At 40.0% G+C, this 22,246-nt stretch overlaps 1 protein-coding gene across 3 annotated transcripts in view; it reads right to left on the reverse strand.

Annotated features, from left to right (window-relative positions):
• The window catches only part of iars2 (isoleucyl-tRNA synthetase 2, mitochondrial), a 28,148-nt gene extending 6,347 nt beyond the window's left edge, over positions 1-21,801 (reverse strand). For 2 of the 3 annotated variants that reach the window (XM_061968506.1, XM_061968505.1), the window contains exons 1-19: positions 21,427-21,801; positions 18,572-18,694; positions 18,268-18,421; positions 16,798-16,946; positions 13,652-13,701; positions 13,225-13,334; positions 13,041-13,128; positions 10,387-10,502; positions 10,137-10,306; positions 8,778-8,868; positions 8,541-8,692; positions 8,318-8,478; positions 8,126-8,228; positions 7,110-7,203; positions 5,017-5,097; positions 4,433-4,541; positions 3,395-3,497; positions 3,014-3,136; positions 2,800-2,931 (exon numbers count right to left, since the gene is read on the reverse strand). In XM_061968506.1, coding sequence (XP_061824490.1) covers positions 2,800-2,931; positions 3,014-3,136; positions 3,395-3,497; positions 4,433-4,541; positions 5,017-5,097; positions 7,110-7,203; positions 8,126-8,228; positions 8,318-8,478; positions 8,541-8,692; positions 8,778-8,868; positions 10,137-10,306; positions 10,387-10,502; positions 13,041-13,128; positions 13,225-13,334; positions 13,652-13,701; positions 16,798-16,946; positions 18,268-18,421; positions 18,572-18,694; positions 21,427-21,672 — 2,355 coding nt within the window. In that variant the 5' untranslated portion in view covers positions 21,673-21,801. The remainder of the gene's footprint in view (positions 1-2,799; positions 2,932-3,013; positions 3,137-3,394; positions 3,498-4,432; positions 4,542-5,016; positions 5,098-7,109; positions 7,204-8,125; positions 8,229-8,317; positions 8,479-8,540; positions 8,693-8,777; positions 8,869-10,136; positions 10,307-10,386; positions 10,503-13,040; positions 13,129-13,224; positions 13,335-13,651; positions 13,702-16,797; positions 16,947-18,267; positions 18,422-18,571; positions 18,695-21,426) is intronic. The other variant, XM_061968507.1, reaches the window with a different exon arrangement.
• Positions 21,802-22,246: the final 445 nt, after the last annotated feature.

Here is a 22,246-nt window from a genome sequence, read left to right on the forward strand (position 1 = left end):
TCACATTATTATGTTAGATCCACTATGGACTGGACTCTCACATTATTATGTTAGATCCACTATGGACTGGACTCTCACAATATTATGTTAGATCCACTATGGACTGGACTCTCACAATATTATGCTAGATCCACTATGGACTGGACTCTCACAATATTATGCTAGATTCACTATGGACTGGACTTTCACATTATCATGTTAGATCCACTATGGACTGGACTCTCACAATATTATGTTAGATCCACTATGGACTGGACTCTCACAATATTATGCTAGATCCACTATGGACTGGACTCTCACAATATTATGCTAGATTCACTATGGACTGGACTTTCACATTATCATGTTAGATCCACTATGGACTGGACTCTCACAATATTATGCTAGATCCACTCGACGTCCATTGCACCGGTCGCCCAGGGGGGGGTTTCCCACATCTGCAGTCCCCTCCAAGGTTTCTCATTGTACTAATTGAGTTGAGTTTTTCCTTGCCCTAATGTCGTTGTGGCTTGTGCAGCCCTTTGAGACACTTGTGATTTAGGGCTACGGTATATAAGTAAACATTGATTGATACTGGAGTCTAACAAAGAGTGCATTTTACTTGTCAATTAAACAGTCAGCTAGGGAAAAAAAACACATTTCAAAAATATGTGATTTGGTCCACTTTGGCCTGCAGTGTAAACAAAGTGTTTCATACATACGGTACATGAAAAATAAAGGGGCTGTTTGCCATGTTCACACAAATGCTTAGAAGGCGCAAACTTTCTAATATGTTTTAAGCAATACATCCCGCCCTCTTCGGGCTTTTAACACATGACGACATAACACGTTATTAGCTAATGAAAGTGATTGGGCTTGCTAACGTTAGCTTCCATGGAATGTTTATTCTATCATAACAATAACAAGACTTCAAATTGTTGGTTGCTTCTCTAGGACTGATTCTGTGGATTTGCACGCGCTCCCTGCTTGTACGTGTAGACGAGACAATGAGGAGTAACAATCATGGACGCCAAACAAATGCCTCAGGCTGACGAGCAAAAGGTATAGTAATAGTAATTGTGAAAAATATTAATTTTGAAACTATTTATGTTCTGTTAAACCACTAAAAGTCTGTGCAAACTGACAGTGACATACATGATGTGAGAAAGGAAGCGATTTCACTGCAGCTCCGTCTTACGTATGCTTATCAACATATATGGACTGTCAAAAAATATATATATTAGAGTTTTATATTATCTAATATTGTATAGCTGCTGGATGACTTAAAAGGGCTGTTTGCAACATTCACACAGATGCCCAGAGGGCGCTAATTTTCCAACGTATTTTACACAGTATATCCCGCCCTCTTACGGCTTCCTCTACTTAATTACGTAAGTACGTAACACATGCACGCACATTAGCTTTAGGTGTTGTTAGCTAATAAAAGCAATTCGTATAGCTAGCGTTAGCTGTCATTGAATGTATATTCCATCATAACAACAACATGACTGCTAATAGTTTATTGCTTGTCTTGGACTAGTTTTGTATGCGTGCACACGCTCCCTGTGCGTACGTGTTGAGGAGACCGGGTGAGTGTAAACACCCATCATTTTTATGGGCCGGTAAAATGTATATATTTTATATGACATAATCGTTGTATTTGTGAGAAATATAAACAATTGGCAAACAAATGCGTTCTGTTAAACCACAAATGGTGTTTTTATATTTTTTGCTATGAAAAATGTTACTGTGAAGAAGTTGCAAACAGCACCTTTAAATGGCTCATTAAAACAAATTCAATGCATGCTATTTGGTGTCTGCTGGTGTTTTTTTATTTCTATTAATGACGTTAGCTTTTTCATATAGAAGATATATTATTACCATTTCTGCTATGAAAAAAAACGTAGGCATTTTCTTACATATTGTTCTTCATATTTGTAGTTGGCTGCCTTATTTACATGAGCATTTTGCGTGCATACGGGGCTTTTACCAAGGAGACAATTGATAATTTTTCTGCACATTCATGTAATCATGCTCCTAACCGTGTGCTATGTGTTGAACCAGCAGCGCACATCTATAATCTGTAACACCTTTACAATCTATACAACAGAAGAATATGCACACTGACACTTTATTCAGTGTGCCAGGCTGTGGAACACATCACCAGCGCATTTGTGCGTCTGAAATGATTAAAACACAAGAAAATGCATAACAAAAGAAGTATTTTCATGTATTTGTTATAGTGATATATTTCCTGAATAAAAAAACAAACGACATTTTAAAAGATTGCCAGCAGACTTTAAAACGGATCGAGTGCATTAATTTAAATCAGACCCTTAAGTCATTCATCAGCAATACAATTATAAAATGAAATTGCTGAATAGATGACATGTCTAATACTTTTTATTTCTGACCATTCACCAAAATGTTGACACACAAACTTAGGACAAAGAATTCTCGTCTGTCCATCGTCTGATTCTGCAGCTGTGCGTGAATGTCAGTTTGGACCCCCAAATAGTGCTGGCAAAACAGTGATGAGTGTTGATGCATCACATTGCGCGTGCTAAATGTGCGTTTTGATGATCAGCATATATTCTGCATGTTAATGAAGACAGACACGAAATTGATTGTGCGCCTTATTTTGCTCATTTAACAGACGCAATCCACTTTGCACACGTTTCGTAGATCATCTTTGCGTGTGCTATCAGGTTTGCACATGTTTTAGTACACGCACACCTTAAGTAAATCAGGTCTTAGTGTGCATATTATTAAGTGTGCATTTAAAATGGACAAATTGAGACACAGCCCAGCTGACAGTACCTTCATGCTGTACTCGCGCAGCAGGTGCAACATGTACTGGTCTATGTACAGCATCTCCTTGGGGTCCACAGCCTGAGTCTGCAGGTCGAAGCCGTGCAGATTGCCGAGCAGAAACCGCAAAGTGTTTCTGAGCTGCAAGAGAAGAACAGAATAAAGGTGAGTAAGAACCAATTAGAATTGCTTCCATGGGATTTCCACTAAGCCGTGCTTCTACCTTGTAGATGTTATCCCGGGCCGAGTTCAGAGCCGAGGGTCCGATCTGAATCTCTGAAAATATGTTGGACTCGGCCACCCACCACCGAAGCACGTCTGCCCCGTAGGCTGGCATGCTGGCATCCTGATGGAACCATCATGTGGACCACAGACTCATCAGTAGAGACACAATGTCAGGCTGACTAACGAACCAATAATATTAGCTTTCATTTCAGCCAGAGCCTACTATAATGTTATTCCTTACGTGACATTTGTTTTCTATACTAAGTGTGGAAACATATTTTCTATTCCTCTTTGTGGCGTGTGATGACTGCACACATTAAATGTTTCGTAAACCATCATGCCAGGATGTCGCTGCTCAAACCGCCTTAGACTAGTTTACCTTCCCGCCATTGATGACCGTATCAGGATCGACAACATTCCCAACAGACTTGGACATTTTCTCTCCCTTTTCGCTGACAGCAAAGCCATGGACCACCAGTGACCTACACACACATGCACACACACAATTTGATGTTAGGGAGAATCTGTATGCAGAAGTGCTGATAAAAAAAAAAAAGGTTTCTCTCTGAGTTACGAGGACATGACTGGAAACAAAACTTCCACCCCAGAATTGTAATAGAACCAACCCCCTTTTGTTACTAATTGCTGTGTGCTGAGTCTATTCTAAACAGTAAGTCAATATGGTACCAATTCCCAGATACCGGTGCTCAACTGTAGTAATTTTGTGTGCATGTTAGCTGTTTAATAATAAAAATCTATTTTTCAGGCAACATTTAAAAACGAGCGGATTATGATAACTGCACTGTCCAGTTGTTATATCTTGTTTTCGTATTGAATCTCACAGTCTTATTCACAAGTATTATACAGTAGACTTATACAGTAGACTCCAAGATGTTGACGATGGCAGAAGTGTATAGGCCACAGCGTGTTGAAGAGCTAGGAAGTAGTCTTTGCCATAAAGCTGAAGGTGCCGGTCTAGTCTTATGTGGTGCCCTACAAAGTGTTGCTACTGTAAGTGTAAAGTAGTTGTTTCCCCGCCAAGTGCTTGAGCGTTTTGTGCTTTAGAGTTTAGTCTGCAATCGGACGTGACGTCAAAAGCAACCAGAAGTATCAAAATATTGCAGCGTTTTGAGTTTGCGTGAATTGGTCGGTGCCTATAAGAGTACCAAATTCAGTATCCACCGCTACAATAACTGCTGGGCAGAGTTTTACATTGACTACTCTAAGTTATATCCAACTTTCATCTCTGTAGTGTATTCACTTTTGTGAAATTGCGCATATCTTATGTCAGGCAAAACTCATCAGTTCAGGTAGCAATTTGTTGTGCTTTTGTAGCATATTCTAACAGCGCTTTAGCCACTATGACCCTAGACGGTAGGAGTTTACGCATAAAACCTTGGCGGAGGTCTGCACTTACTTGTAAGGTGCCTTGTTCCTGACGGCGATGCTTGTGAGCAGCGACGATTGAAACCAGCCTCCGATCTGGTCCTTCCCTTCTACGTACATGTCTGCCCTGCTGTCGGTCTCTTCAGAGACCATGGATGGAGGAAAAAGGACATACATTGTCACACTCATGCCAGCAAAGAGCATCGAGAGCAGGGTTAGGAGAAGTTCATATGAGCGCGAAATGCCAGCCACTGTTAGCTGAGTGACCTGAAGTTTAATAAAAAGAACATTTAAGGAATAAGTTTTAGACTCCATTCAAAACAACCAAGGAAGGAACACTGCCTCAGCCTGAACACGTGTGCAAAGATGTGCAGCACTTTGTGAAGAAAGCAGGAGAAGTCCTGCATGCAAAGGAAGGTGTTGTCACAAGGAGCTTAAGCAATCACAAAGCCTCCTCACAGCACATTCCAAAGCTTCCAGTAAGAATGTCCATCTGAAGAGGAGTGACAGCCAGAGCTCATCTGTAACTAAAGCCCAAGTAAGGGAGAACGAGCCATTAGAGTGACAAAAAGGAGGAAAAAAAGCCGGCGTGGGTTATCAAATTGGTCCAATAACCTGTGACCAGCGGTTTGCGTAGTGACGCTGGGAGCCAGCTAAGACGGGACTCTGGCTCCTCAGAGTCTCCTTCCAGCTCCTCTGGAAATAATAACAACCAAACATAGGAAACATTTAAAGTCAAACACTGAAAAATTGAAGTCTCATCCAAGACTAACAAGTTAGATCATTATGGAGAGCTGGTGGGTTTCCAGCCAGAATAAATAGAATATTTTACTGACACCCACTCACAGGGACAATTTAGCTAATACAGAGTGTAAAAGATATGTATTTGATCTAAGGTCCAAACTGACTGTTTAACTTTTTACATCATAGACAGCAGGTATAAAAGTAGCTTACAAGCTGCCCGTTAAAGAGCCAAGCTATAAATTATGCAGATAAATCAAATAGGGTTAAGATTGATTTGATTATTAAAAAGCTTTGGCTTAAATTATGTTGCTTTGATTAACCCTTACATTACAATAATTCCCTTACATATAATACATGATTGTGGCGCCCTGCCTCGGCAAAATAAAAGCTGTAACATGTTAAAAAAAAAGATTTTACGTGAAAAGAAATTTAAGTAATATATTGTATGAATGGATGTAAGAGTCTATTATTTGGGCACTATTGGCCACAATTCGTTTGAAAAACCTTTCAAATATCCTCAAAATGTTCCTCTATTATTTTGAAAAACGTGCATCTGAATTGTCTGTCAGCATCTGATTGATAATGCAATGGAGGCAAAAGTGAGTAAAGTTGAAGAAGGTATTTCAAGTTAATTAATGCATTTCTTGTTCAAGCCTGTGAAAATTACCCAAATGTTGACATTAGTATTGACACTAACGTCTAACTTTACACCGTGGATGTCCTTTAATTTCTGTTTGGGACATTAACACAGTTTGCAAGTTCTCTCTGTGTGGGTGTGGGTTTTTATTGGGTACTATGGCTTCTTCCCACATTCCAAAAATATGCATGTCAGGTTAATTGGAGACTAGATTGTCCATAGGTGTGAATGTGAGTGTGAATGATTGCCTGTCTATGTATGTGCTCTGCGATTGGCTGGCAATCAGTCTAGGGTGTTCCCCACCTCTCGCCTGAAGTCAGCTAGGATGGGCTCCAGCTTACCCCACAATCTTAACGAGGATAAGCGGTATAGAAAACGGATCGATGTACAAGTGGCTTCAGCTAATTTCCGTTGGCCTGTCATTGAGTTGGTCTATTGTACGTTCGCATTAAGCTATCGGTAAGGGAGCTAACCTTCATCCTGAATAATTGAACTGCTTTTCAGTTTATACCAAACTGTATTATTATTTGATTCCTACATGTATGCGTACTTCATGTGTTTACATATTTGGTAAACTAAATTCCAACAATCAGGGAGGGCAGAATATAGTGCAGCCTATGTTACATAGTACAAGAAGCAGCAACTATTGAAAAAGCGAACAAAATTATAAGAAAATATATAAGATAATACTAATAACACAGATTTGTTTTTAAATATATGTATACATTTTTAGCTTTTTTAAAGAAAATAGATGCATCATCAACAGTTATGCAAATTAAATGATGACGTCATAGTAGCCACGCCCTCACCATCACAAGTATAATGGCAATCTGAGGGAAACCCTGTAATTGTTTTACTAAAGGTAACTAACAGGAATTGGTCTAATTTGCGTGAATTGGTGCAATGGCGGCAACCTGGAGGGACTGCTAAATGTGGATCAGCTCTAAACTACTGTAAAGTTAAAACCCAAATGATAAATGTATAGTTATAACAACAGCGATCTCGATATTCTTCTTCTCTCTCATCACACCTAAACCTCCTGTCAGATTTGCTGACCCAGCTGTGTCTACCTTTTGCTTAATGACAGTCTTCACAAGGTGGCTGAGATTGGATGGCTTTAAAAGCTTTCATCACAATCAAACTAATGGAGCGTGACCCTATTAAAGATTGACATGATTAGAATAATCCTAAAAGCTGGCAAACTGAGCTGCAGGTGTCAGTGGCAATCTTATCTGCATCTGGTACAAACATATTTGCTCATGGGTTGTTCATCCAATAGTAAAATAACTGAATTAAACTGGCGTATGCAGCCAAGTTTTAGGTTTACCTTCTAGAACTGCTGCCCATGATGCTCCACTGTCGAACCAGATGTCAAGCACATCTTCTCCACGGACATAGTCAGTCGCTGGTCCTGCTTTACTCTGGTTAAGACATGAAATACACAAACACTCGTCAACATACTAACTAGAGACTTGTAATTGAAAGAGATATGTTGGACAGAATACAACAACAGTGAAAAATTGATTTACGAACCCATAATCGTACAAACTTTTCGATTCACAAAAACATGCTATGCTGTAAAAACCTTTTATCTACCTGTTGTGTGCCTTGCAGTACAGCTATTTTGTGCATAGCAGGACAGCCGTTGTGGGCGGGACAAATAATTTCAGTCATTAGCATTATTGTTGATGGGGAAGGGATCTGTAGTTCCTAACGCTACGTCACAGCTAATGTAACTGGCTTCTTCATTATCTTCTCAGGAATCTCCATGCGATTGATACTATTTTGATCATATCTATTTATTGGCAAACTTCGGAAGTCTTTTAGTGTCATAAATCAGATACATATGATAACAGCTTCAATATAGAGGCAACTTGTTTTTCCACTCTACTGGTACTTTGGGAAGTTTTTTGATTTCAACAGAGTGCACTACAGGGCTAGTAGTGACAGTGTGTGTACGTGTAGGGCGGCTGCAAAAAAGGACTTAAAAAGCTCACTTTCTTGTTATGTTTGTTTAATGTACGGTACTGTATAGCGCTTTGTATTGTGTTCAAATTGTAAAAATGTTTACTAAATTTGGACTTTAGTAGAGGCTGGAACCCCTCATTCATGTTTATTTGCTTCAATACACGCACTTTTCTACTTACAAACCCTGTTCAAGAGCCAATTAAGTTTGTACATCGAGGTTTCACTAAACAATAACAAACATATAGTTTAATCATGCCTCTCTGACAGTCAATCTCAATGTTACACTTGTTTTCTTCTCAAGGCAGAATGGATACAACTCTTACACAAGATTGAGTTATATTGTGCAGGTGTACCTAATACTTTTCACACACTCACCTTTTTGAGCACGTCTGCAGGCAACAAAGCGTCAATTGGAAGCTCCCACCAACAATCACTGCCTTTTTCCTTGAAGAGATTTGCTACATGGGACACCGTGTGTCTGCAAGGCAGGAAAGGCAGACAACGTTCATCTGACTGCGACCAAGCCTTTTAGTACTGCAATGTAATGATGATAATGTTGTGTTTTACTTGTTTATAAGCGCCTCCCCGGTCTCTTTTTGGTAGAATACTGGGATGGGGACTCCCCAGCTGCGCTGTCGTGAGATGCACCAGTAAGTGCGCCTGTCGAGCATGCTCAGAAGGCTGCTCCGTGCAGACTCTGGTAAAACACGGACCTTTTGCAGTGCTTCCTGGACACACACAAAGTTACTTTCCACAAGAACTGTGAAGTGAAGACAATTTGCATCTTTACCTTCGCCTTGTCCTTGAGTGAACCAGTGTTAATGAACCACTGTTTGCTAGGCCTGATGACAACAGGCTGCTTAGTCCTCCAGTCATATGGGTAACTATGGATGCAACTCTCCTCTTTCACCAAAGCTCCACAGTCCCTCAGCATGCAGATCACTAAAACACACAACAGAAATAAAAAATACCATCCATTATATCATAGGCAGTACCAGTAGAAGACAATGGGAGCTCTTCTCTGTACCTTTTTCATTGCCTTCTTTAAACACAGACAGATTCTGGAGCGCTGAACCTGCCAGCTCTGTGAAGTTTCCATCCTCATCCACCATACACTCCTGAGATGAGATACAAAGTTTGTTAGGAATGGGCGATATGGCCTAAAATCTCTATCGCGATATATATTACAGCCACTTGCGATAAAGATATTTATCATAATACAGTATATATTTCAGCACATAAATGATAATAGAATAATTTCAAAAATGGTTACATAGACTCCTAATTTGGCTGCTGATGTATGTGATAACATATTGCATATTCACAGTTGTTTTATTTTCTCAAAACTATTATTAATCTACTGCTAATATCTGCTTACTTTCTCTGCATTTACATGATTCAATCTAGACTACTGTTAAAATGTAATAAGCACTCATTCTTCTGTTGTTTGGATACTATACATCAATTTTGGGTGATACTACAAATATGGGTATCAATCCAATACCAAGTAGTTACAGAGGCAGTATTGATCTACCAATGCTTCGGGATCATTAAATGATTATATTTTTTTATCACAACTATAATCTAATTAAAACACAGGATAACAATGTAACAATATCACCTAAATCAATGATTTCCTTCTTGTCCATTTTTACACACAAAATCATTAAATCAAAGTTTACTTATATAGCCATTAATCACAAATGTCTCAAAGGGCTGCACAAGCTATAACGACATCTTCGGCTCAAATCCCACATCAGGGCAAGAAGAAACTCAACCTAATGGGTAATAAAAATGCATAATAAAGAATGAAACAAAAGAAACAAAACCAAAAACTACTATTGGCTTTTATTTCCTGAGTTTGTTAACAATAACAAAAACGACAAAAAACTATTTTGTGACAATAAATACTCTCATATATCTCATCACCATTGACTAGTTAATATCTTGGTATCATTAATCAATATTAGTATCGTACCGCCCACCCTTATTTACGTTCAAAAGTCCTGGCTTAACAATTTTTTTTATCCTCAGTGTGTAGTGCAGCATGTTTGGCTATTCCTTGTCTTCTAATCCTCCAGTGATAATGATACATGTAAGAAATACTTATTTACCGCCATGGAGGTCAGGAATAGTGATTAAGAAGCAGCTTGGCTCTGTGGAGCTATTTCAGCCGCTAGCAAGGACACTACATTTTGTTGAGGACACATTTGTTCGCTTGTCGCTGTCAAATGTGCAGAACACAGCTAGAATGTGTCATCAACATGCATTATATCAAAATGGCGATTGAATGGAAATCATTTTTATCATACATTGTCTATACCGCGTAACTCTAACCTTTGTCATTTCTCATTAAAGTTGTTAATTTAGCCTAAGCGCAACATACCACAGGCAGTTTAAACTGAGAGGCCACACTGTAATCGTCCATGCCGTGAGCTGGTGCCGTGTGGACCAATCCGGTTCCTTTCGTCATTGTCACATGATTGGCGGGCAAAAGAGGCACTTCCTTGTCGGGTATTGTGGGATGCTTGCAAATGCCACCCTTTAGTTCTGAGCCTATGGGGGGATATTAGACATGTAATTTGGTTTTACGTACCGGTAGACAAGACAACTTGACACGCATGCTTGTGTGTTACCAGTAAATGTGGCGACTGTCTCCAGTTCTGTGCCCAACACTGCTGCCATACTGACAGATCGTTCAGTGGCCATTACGAGCAGCTGGGAGTCAGCTTTCTTTCGCACCAGAGAATACCTGTTAACAAATGACCACATCACACACATCCACATTATGTGACCTGCTCTAGATCTTTCTTACTTAACACTAGGGTTGTACGGTATACCGGTACTAATAAAGTACCGGGGTACTAATGAATTAAAAACGATACTAGACTGCCTTTGAAAAATACCAGTAATTTTTTATATCCGCATGATGCCATGCGGCGGTGCCGTTCAGAGCCAAGGCGCATGATGTGTCAGCGCGCACACACAGCTGCGCATACAAGCAAATACAGCATGATTATGGCAGACTATAAGTAATATACAAAATTGTAAATTATCCTTTGAGTGCAATAAGAAATTCCCAGTGTCCATCCATCCATTTTCTACTGCTTATTCCCTTTGGGGTCGCGGGGGGCGCTGGAGCCTATCTCAGCTACAATCGGGCGGAAGGCGGGGTACACCCTGGACAAGTCGCCAACTCATCACAGGGCCAACACAGATAGACAGACAACATTCACACTCACATCCACACACTAGGGACCATTTAGTGTTTCCAATCAACCTATCCCCAGGTGCATGTCTTTGGAGGTGGGAGGAAGCCGGAGTGTGTTTAATGCATTTTAATTTCAATGTTCAAAAATTGTTCTCGGACTGCAATAAGAAACCCATGTTTAAGGTATCGTTAGATTTTCTGTTCAAATGAAGCCAAGGACCAATCATGTATTTTATCTTGTCCAAGGTGTACCCCGCTTTCCGCCCGAAGCAGCTGAGATAGGCTCCAGCACCCCCCGCGACCCCGAACGGGACAAGCGGTAGAAAATGGATGGATAATGATTGTGAACGATTCCAAAATTCCAAAAAAGTGCAGTTTCCCTTTAACATGACATTAGTTTATTTGCACAACCAGGTCTTTGTAATTATATTTAGGCATAGCTACCACAAAAGAACACAAACTAATGCGACCACTTGTCCTTTCTTTACGTTGAGTTCTGCTCTCAAACACTAAAATATAGTAAAGAATAAATTTGATTGCATCACAGAAAGTTTTTTAAATAAATCAAATGTTCAAACTAACATTTTAGAAATCGATCGCTGCAGACACAAGCATGATCCGAAGATGATGAAAGTGATATTTTTGAGAGCCATTTCCTTCTACACACTTTTTTTTTTCCCCCTGAGTTTATTACCTTTAAATATGAACAACTTATTTCAGGAATCTATGAAAGCTCTTTCCTATCTCTCTATCTAAACAATTGGAACACCCAAGAACAGAACAGCAATAAGGCACTTGCTGCTCAAATTATACACTCATTCTCACTTCTTTTATTGCTACGCTCAAGCTGGTTGACCATCATGTGAATTAAAAACGGACGTAACGTCATATGCAACCCAGCAATGACTAATGGCCGATACTGATCTAATATGACATCAGTGCAAATCGAGAATACTTTTATTTTGCATTGTGGAATGTTAGATAAAGCTTGATCAAGTGAAATTACTCAGGTACATAATGTTAATAATGAATAATAATGAAGTCAAATGTTATCTTTAAATTAAAGTGGATGGCAAATGTTTTTTGGCAACACCTACTGGCCACATTCATTATTTAGATTAAGCTCATAATGCAGTAAGTTGAATGATGCAAACATGTTTGTTACGAGATACTTTCTAATATGCTTATGTCCTGGAGACTTTGTATCTACAGTATAAGTAATATGCAACTATAACTATTTGATACTTGATTACCTTGACAAATGTCATGTTTTAAACTGCAGTATTGTTCAACTGAGAACGCTGATTGCATGTGTCTAGATTGTGTTCTTAAATGGTAAATGGGTTACACTTGTATAGCGCTTTTTTACCTTCAAAGTACTTTGACACTATTTCCACATAGACCCATTCACACACTGGGAGCTGCCATGCAAGGCCCTCACCACAACCCATCAGGAGTAAGGGTGAAGTGTCTTGCCTAAGGACACAACGAGGGCGGAAGCTGGGATCGAACCTGGATCCCTCAAATTGCTGGCACGGCCACTTTACCATCCGAGCTACGCCGCCCCCAATATAAAGCTTACCTGCCGTGTAGCTGCCAGTTCCTCATAGCCTACCATGTTTACCTTTTGTAAATGACTTCACCAAAATACAAGAAAGGACCAACCTTGTGTGCTTATTGGAGAATGTTTAGATGTTAACTTGTTGTCCAGTTTTGCACAAGTAAACAAGCTGCAGGATTGCTTATATCGGAACTTATATCGGGAGATTTTAGATGCAAGGCGATGTCATTTTTTGGTGATATTGGACCGATATCGGATTAGGAGACCTCTTATAATCAGGGTTATTGCCTAATATGAGAATGAATATACCATGACCATGAAAATAAAGTGTACATTTTATATAACTAAGGAGTTAAGGTAAAGTTGGCGTTTTTTGGCAAATTTTTTACATATTACCTACCAGTACATAAACATTTGCACATTGAAGTTATTGTCAGATTTTTTTCTGGAACTTTGAATTTCAAACTCTAAACTCCATGAATATTTGAACATGTAGGAGGTTAAGTAGTGCTGCTTACTGGGCATTGGGCATGTAGCAGACAGCCTGGTTGGCGGGGATGGTCCAAGGTTGCGTGGTCCACACCAACACAGAAACATCAGCCTGATCTGCAGAGGCAAAAAAGCAGACACAAATAAATTAAAGTTGGGAGGGATAACCGACCCAGTCAAAACAATGGGGTTTTCATGTGAAAATTGCTATACCTGCTTTTGATGCCATCTTTGGTGGCAGTGTGACCAGTGGGAATGTGGCATAGATGGCTCTGCTCACATGCTCCGGGTTATACTCCAATTCTGCTTCTGCAAGGGCAGTTCTAATAGAAGAGGCCTTATGTGATAGATTATTCAAATAACTAGTAAACACATGTTCAAAATGTTGTCTTTGCTGAGATATGCAAAAGAAACAACTAGAAAGTGTAAAACAGCATGTGAAAAGCAGCAAACAAAGGCTAATATTCCCTACATGAGCATTAAAGCAATTTCATTGGATGCTTACTCGATGCTTTGAATGTCCACTGTCCAAGATACTATGATTGCATCATTGCTTCTTAGTCCTTGTTTTACTGACCAAACTACAAATGCTGATGACTCCGTGCAGAAATTGTTTATAAACAGCAAAATGTCTTCATACCTTGAGGAAGGAGACCAAAAAACAGGCTTGTAGTCTTGATAGATGAGCCCCTGAGTGACAACACGTTCAAATTAATACATTGTGTGATAAGTATACAACCTCTGTAAAATTACTAGCTTCTTTCTTCTAATATTGGGCTTTTGGTTAAAATTTCAGGATATAGCTAAAATGCTCTACAAGCTGACAAATGGAACATTGTGTGATAAGAATACAACCTTTGTAAAAATACCAGCTTCTTCCAATGTTGGGCTTTTGGTTAACATTTCAGCATATAGCTATAATGCTCTACAAGCTAACAAATGTACACAATTAATCAAATTCATCCTTCATCTTTATTATTCTGATTACATTTCTTAACTCAATTAACCCATCTGCAGCACAAAAATGCCTCAAAATCCCTGAAATGTCTCCAGCAATATATTTGGGACTGTTCATCTACACTCTACTTTAACAGAGCATGTTAGTTAGGATAGGATAGACTTTTATTTATCCCACAATGGGAGAATTACATTGTTGCAGCGCAGGTTTCATATACAGGAACAGAATTGAAACGCAGTGAAAAACAAACATTTTTCAAATAAATACCACATATTGCGCACTAATATGTATAGATAAAAGATAAAATGAAACATTGAACATCAACATCCGTATTGCACACCAAAAAAAATTTCACAGTAATCACATACAGCTGTCTTGAGTTCCCAATAATTTCTACAACTCTTATTTTTTTGTTATAGAGTGATTGGAGCACATACTTGTTTGCCACAAAAAACATTCATAAGGTTGGGTTCTTTTATGAATTTATTATGGGTCTACTGAAAATGTGACCAAATCTGCTGGGTGAAAAGTATACATACAGCAATGTTAATATTTGGTTACATGTCCCTTGGCAAGTTTCACTGCAATAAGGCACTTTTGGTAGCCATCCACAAGCTTCTCGCAAGCTTCTGGTGGAATTTTTGACCACTCCTCTTGACAAAATTAGTGGATTTAAGCTAAGTTTTCTGACTTGGACTTGTTTCTTCAACATTGTCCACACGTTTAAGTCAGGAATTTGGGAAGGCCATTCTAAAACCTTAATTCTAGCTTGATTTAGCCATTCCTTTACCACTTTTGACATGTGTTTGGGGTCATTGTCCCGTTGGAACACCCAACTGCGCCCAAGACCCAACCTACGGGCTGATGATTTTAGGTTGTCGTGAAGAATTTGGAGGTAATCCTCCTTTTTCATTGTCCCATTTACTCTCTGTAAAGCACCAGTTCCATTGGCAGAAAAACAGGCCCAGAGCATAATACTACCACCACCATGCTTGACTGTAGGGATGGTGTTCTTGGGATTAACCCTCATCTTTTCTCCTCCAAACATATTGCTTATATTTATATATATGGCATAGAACACCGCATAAGCCACCACAGTATCGTAAAAAGTGTGCAGCAGTGACCCGCAAACACTGAATGACCTTAGTTTCGTCAAGATACCTTTCTTGTCATTACCTATATCTTTTTTAGCGGAATGGAATGGAACTTTATTGTCATCGTTGAAAGTACAACAACATTTTTTTTCCAGTACAACCTGTCCAAGAGCAGACATACAGTAGACAGGGATTGAAAGAACAGAAAGAGCAACGGGTCGCCCTGGGCAGCGCCCCGTAAAAAAGGTAGGAAAAAAAGGTAAAAATGGGGTGAAGAGAAGGAGAAAGAAGCAAATCCTAAACCAAGCTCCTATGGGTGCCAGTGGAGGGCTCAACTTTAGACCAGAAAAAAACCTCGAACAAAGCATATATATAGATATTACGACACACAAAACTTGAGACTTGCAAATTAGTCCATACAGTATATAGTGAGTCTTTGTGACATTTACATGTGTGAAGCATGCTGTCAGTACTAATCACTGTGGACCTCGCTGATCAATTGGCCACCTATTCTCTTAGTTCATGTTTTAAAAGTACATTTGGGACAATCCTACAATAGGGACAGCTAAATTAAGCATATCTTTGGCGTTCCACTAGACTAGATGGAGCCTGAGTGGTACACGTACCGCAGTTTAACAACTCAAATCGTTCCACCTCCAAGAGGGGTGGCCTGTCAGATTTTAGAAGTGACACGAGCCATCTCGTGGACACGCCACTGAACAAGATGTCGGACATTTGTAGGGAGGATGCGGTCTCAACCTCGGTAAGAGTGTTAGCTTCTACTTTGCTAGCTAGCTAACAAGAGTGAGATGAAGTTGTGTGAAAAATAGCTATCATTTTAGCCTAAATCAGCCAGCTAAACTTTCCCTACATCAATTCAAGTACGCGTTAAAGCAGCGTCAATTTGCAATAACGTAAAAAAAGAACTTCAACAAACGCGAACCGCACACACACACGCACACGCACACACAGAGAGAGAGAGTCTGAAAGGAACCAATGCGGAGGTATCATAAGATTAAACCATCCATCCATTTTCTACAGCTTGTCCCTCTCGATGTTGCGGGGGTTGCTGGGGCCCATACCAGGTACACCCTGGATAAGTCGCCAACTCATCGCAGGGCCAACACAGATAGACAGACAACATTCACATTCACACACTAGGGTCATATACAATCTATTAAATAGCACACATTTTAGGAATTAATCAAAGATAGAATTGTGCACATTAAGTCTATTTGCAATGCCGTCAAATAAAGCACTTGAACAAATGCAAACCGCGTGTGAAAACACATCCACACAAACACACAGAGAGAGAGATAGACAGGCACCAATGCGGAGGTATCATAAGATTAAACATACAATCAATTAAGTAGCCAACATGTTAATAAAATAATCAAAAATAGAATTCTACACCTTGATTTTATTAGAGTGCTAAAACTGCCAAGAGTTAATCAATAGTCAATATACCAGTCTGCAGCTTCATGCAACAGAGAGCAAGCAGCTGGTCTCGGTTGCAAACCTGGCCATGGCCAAAAGGCTCCCCCAAAGTGGATCCAATATTTCACCAAAAAAAGCACCAAAAAGCATGGCCAAAGTGCCACACCTTGTTACGCAGTCCCACAAACCCAAACCAAAAGGCAAAAAACACACAAAAACAAGATGGAAACACCAAAAACACAAACGGTTACACAAGCGCGCAAAGCTCCTGCAACCAGCAGCCAGAAAAAGACCTACCTTGTTGTGCATTTCCTGGAACACCGTCAGCTGAGCCGCCTCATAAGGTCCGTCGTAAGTGTAATAGCACTGGCCCCAGTCAGCCATCACCCCCCAGCGTTTGAACGCTGCCTTCTGACGCGCTATGGCCTCTTCTGCAAACTGGCGAGCTAAATGGCAGATGAACAACATGATGAAGCAAATGTTACACACTACTAGGGCTGGGCGATATGGACGAAAAGGTATATCTCGATATATGTTTACTTAAACTCGATATTTGATATATATCTCGATATATTTTCTGGTGAAAATATTTATATAAAGATATTCATTTTTGAGTGATATTCAGTGAAATTGAACTGAATGACAACTGTACTATAAACAGTCACTGACACTTTTATTAACCCAGTTAGTCAAGATGGGTATTAACAGCACATAAAATAAACTGTTTAATAGGAAAAAAACTAAGAATGTATAAATAAAATAGAAACATATTCTTTCTACATAAAATAAATAACATAGCTGTGCAAATATTACAAAATGTATCAAACTCAGATAAAAAAATTAATTTGCAGGCAGGCACTTTTTAATTCCCAGTCAACGTTGTAATGGACTGTCACACACGTACGGTTCTGTGGTCCTACCAGACCACACGTAAGTGACTTGACTTATTTGTGCGACTGTGATCTTGTTTTTTTCAAAATGATTCAACTATTCAATGTCAAAATATAAAGAGTAGAAATAATGAACAAAATGTCAGCTACTGTCTTGTTGTAAAATATCAATGAAAATGAAATATAACATTTAGACAGGCTATACTGTAGCAAAAGTCATCACACGTCCACAATCACGTGTGTTCTTAAATGTGTATTCCACGTCTTCCATGTCGACAGCGGTTTTGATTTGGGCTTACATGGTAAACAACTCAAATGTTGGCCATTGTTTTATCCAGACGCATACATTTGTCCAAATGTGGCCAAGTACACGCATTGTGGGTTTCCTAGACGTTGTCTACATAGCTAAAAGAAAAATCTAAGGAGGAGAATCTCTCTGCCATCTTCCACTAGTTTTTGTTTTAATATATAAATTGCCCGCTTGAAAATTCTCTCTTCTCTTCTACAACTCTCTCGTCGTCATTTAGGATGTCTGTTGTGATTTCCCTTCCTGGTTCCATGACCCGCCCTATGTTGCCTCTGATTGGCCTAATCTCAACCAATCGTGACTCATCATAGTAAACATTAAACAACCAACCAATCATGGATGGTCTTATATGTGCAAGCACGTCTTGGAAGGAGGAAGGGGAGGGGTTTAGTAGCCCATGGAGGAAAGCGGGGGAGAACAAGGAACCCAACAAATAAGCGGTGTTTGGTCAAATTATATCGATATTACGATATTTTCTTAATTCATATCTTGTTTAAAAATATATCGATATATCTTACAAACGCCTAGCCCTACACACTACCAGTTACAACAGCATCACCTTTTTCTTACCTTTGTGCCTGATCTGCAGAGGGCTGAGGTCCATGGTCCCAAGCCCACCCAGAGCCTTCAGCTCGATGGGCAGACCGTGACAGTCCCAGCCCGGGATGTAATGGACCTGGCGACCTCTCAGCATCTCAAAGCGGTTACGAATGTCTTTCAGGATCTGGATCAAAAGAAGTTATGGATAGAAACAAGTAGACGTTTTCAATGTTTAGGGTTCACAGCAGCAATGCTACTTCTTTCGCACACGCACACATTGTACGTGTGAAGAGGTTTGTGTTATGACGGTCTGTAACGAAGCAAGAATGATGACCTTGTTGAGAGCATGTCCAACATGAGGGTCTCCATTGGCATACGGAGGTCCGTCATGAAGGCAAAACTCCTTCTTGGCCTTCCGCTCTCTCTGCCAGGTATACAGATCGGCAAATCCACACTTCTGGAAACAAAACACAAATTTAGATGTATGATAACCGAGATCTGAGGTGCCCAAAGTGGGGCCCATGGGCCACATTTGGTTAGCCAAGTCATTTTGTAAAAAAGGGTGGTTCCCAAATGTAATCTCTATTCATACTGACCTCTTTAATGTACACAATCATTGATGGCATGTCCACAAGGCTATACTTGCCATCTATCTGACGTGATTATCTCCACTACTTTAGATATGGCATACAAACACTACTTTATATATGTCATATACAAACAATACTTTATATATGTGGTAAATAACAGTACTTTATATATGTGGTAAATAACCACCACTTTATATGCAGGGTCTCTGCAGGTTTCGACAAGTCAAATTTAAGACTTTTTAAAACTATTTTCAAAATAATTCAAGACTATTTCACATCTATAAGGACAACAAAGTACAAAGACAAAAGAAAATCAGAGGGCCAGCCACCAGAATGAATTGTTGGTACATTAATTCATTCACTGCTCTATTCACATAGGAAAACAAAAAGGTTAAACTAACTAAATACACCAGAAGCTTCTCTATTGTAAACTAATTGACACACAAAAAAAAACAGCCATTTTTCAGATTTGCCATATATACAGTATATATATATACATATACATATATATATGTCCATCCATCCATTTTGTACCGCTTGTCCCTTTTGGGGTCACTGCAGCCTATCTCAGCTGCATTATATATATATATATATATATATATATATATATATATATATATATATATATATACTATATTGCCAAATACTTTTGGCAATATAGTGTGTATATATATATGTATATATATATATATACACACTATATTGCCAAAAGTATTTGGCCACCCATCCAAATGATCAGAATCAGGTGTCCTCATCACTTGGCCCGGCCACAGGTGTATAAAATCAAGCACTTAGGCATGGAGACTGTTTCTACAAACATTTGTGAAAGAATGGGCCGCTCTCAGGAGTTCAGTGATTTCCAGTGTGGTACTGTCATAGGATGCCACCTGTGCAACAAATCCAGTCCTGTAACTTCCTCGCTCCTAAATATTCAAAAGTCAACTTAATTATCTTTATTTATACTTTATTATAAGAAAATGGAAGAGTTTGGAAACAACAGCAAATCAGCCATGTAAACTGACAGAGAGGGGTCAGCAGATGCTGAAGCGCATAGTGCAAAGAGGTTGCCGACTTTCTGCACAGTCAGTTGCTACAGAGCTCCAAACTTCATGTGACCTTCCAATTAGCCCACGTACAGTACACAGAGAGCTTGGTGGAATGGGTTTCCATGGCCGAGCAGCTGCATCTAAGGCATACATCACCAAGTCCAATGCAAAGCGTCGGATGCAGTGGTGTAAAGCATTTCACCACTGGACTCTAGCGCAGTGGAGACGCCTTCTCTGGAGTGATGAATCACGCTTTTCCATCTGGCAATCTGATGGACTAGTCTGGATTTGGAGGTTGGCAGGAGAACGATACAATTAGGAATGCATTGTGCCGAGTGTGAAATTTGGTGGAGGAGGAATTATGGTGTGGGGTTCTTTTTACAGGAGTTGGGCTTGGCCCGATAGTTCGAGTGAAAGAAACTTTGAATGCTCCAGGATACCAAATTCCATGCTCCCAACCTTGTGGGAACAGTTTGGAGTGGGCCCCTTCCTCTTCTAACAAGACTGTACAGCAGTGCACAAAGCAAAGTCCATAAAGACATGGATGACAGAGTCTGGTGTGGATGAACTTGACTGGCCTGCACAGAGTCCTGACCTGAACCCAATAGAACACCTTTGGGATGAATTAGAACGGAGACTGAGAGCCAGGCCTTCTCGACCAACATCAGTGCGTGACCTCACCAATGCACTTTTGGAAGAATGGTCGAAAATTCCTATAAACAGACTCCGCAACCTTGTGGACAGCCTTCCCAGAAATGTTAAAGCTGTAATAGCTGCAAAAGGTGGGCCGATATCATATTGAACCCTATGGGTTAGGAATGGGCATACTTGCCATCCCTTGAGACCTCCGAATTCGGGAGATGGGGGGAGCGGGGTTGTGGGGGTTGGGGTTTGGTGGTAGCGGGGGTGTATATTGCAGCGTCCCGGAAGAGTTAGTGCTGCAAGGGGTTCTGGGTATTTGTTCTGTTGTGTTTATGTTGTGTTACGGTGCGGATGGTCTAGAGAAATGTGTTTGTCATTCTTGTTTGGTGTGGGTTCACAGTGTGGCGCATATTTGTAACAGTGTTAAAGTTGTTTATACAGCCACCCTCAGTGTATCAAGTATGCTTTGCATTCACTTGTGTGTGTGTGTGTGTAAAAGCCGCATATGTTATGTGACTGGGCAGGCACGCTGTTTGTATGGAGGAAAAGCGGTCGTGACGACAGGTTGGAGAGGACGCTAAAGGCAGTGCCTTTAAGGCACGCCCCCAATATTGTTGTCCGGTGGTATTCAGGAGAAAATCGGGAGAATGGTTGCCCCGGGAGATTTTCGGGAGGGGCACTGAATTCGGGAGTCTCCCGGGAAAATCGGGAGGGTTGGCAAGTATGGGAATGGGATGGCACTTCAACTTCATATGTGAGTCAAGGCAGGTGGCCAAATACACACACATATATATATATATATATATATATATATATATATATATATGATTGTACACTTTAAGGCGGGTCATGCCACCAACAACAAAAAGTCAACAAAGATTCGTCAAAATGTCTCATTATACTAGTCCTACCTCCTGAATCTCGACTTCTCTGTCGAGCAGCGTCTGCCCTGTCAGTTTCATGGGGAACTCTGTCCGAGGAAGGAGCACAGTGTCTCGGTACAGTGCCTGAGCAGAGCCCGGTTCGCCTGGAGAGACGCCATGACAGCGGCTGGAGCTCCAGAAGAGAGACCGGTGGAGGAGGCCACCTCCTCGGTGTGACCTCCGTGCACATCTCGTTAGCGTTCGGCTTACGGCCAGAACACGGCACAGCAGCATGGAGAGGTAATAACGCTGTGTAAAAAAAAAAAAAAAACACTGACAAAAACGTATTAGTTGTTGTTTGTGTCGTGACAGACTGCTACTGCGATTAATGCGTTCGTTTGTGATAATGTTGGTTTTACCGGAAGTAATAATGGACAACAACGGAAAGCCACAAGGATCAAAAGTAAGAATTACCAATTGCGTTCTGTGCTTGCCAATAGTTGGCGCTGTTAGTTCCTGGACAATATTCATGACGAATGTGTGCATTGTTTTAAATGTGTGCTATTTGGATTTACACTGTATGAAAACAAATTTGAAAAGGAATTTTACCTTTACAACCTCATTATACTATTGGCTAAGTTTTATATTCATAAATGTAAGTTTCTCAATACCCGAGCTGTTTTTTGTGCCTTAAAAAGAATTAGAACTCTACTTTAAAACGCTCTCTACCTCTAACAACTAAAAAGCTGTGAAAACTATGATGCTGTGTTCCAAATCTGGATTATTTACGCAACTTTACATTTAGTTACATATGTAGTTTGCATTTTATTTTAGTTACTTTAATGAGGCTACATTAACCCCTTGGCGC

This window comes from Nerophis lumbriciformis, linkage group LG08 (genome assembly GCF_033978685.3).
Source record: "Nerophis lumbriciformis linkage group LG08, RoL_Nlum_v2.1, whole genome shotgun sequence".
Classification (NCBI taxonomy): domain Eukaryota; kingdom Metazoa; phylum Chordata; class Actinopteri; order Syngnathiformes; family Syngnathidae; genus Nerophis; species Nerophis lumbriciformis.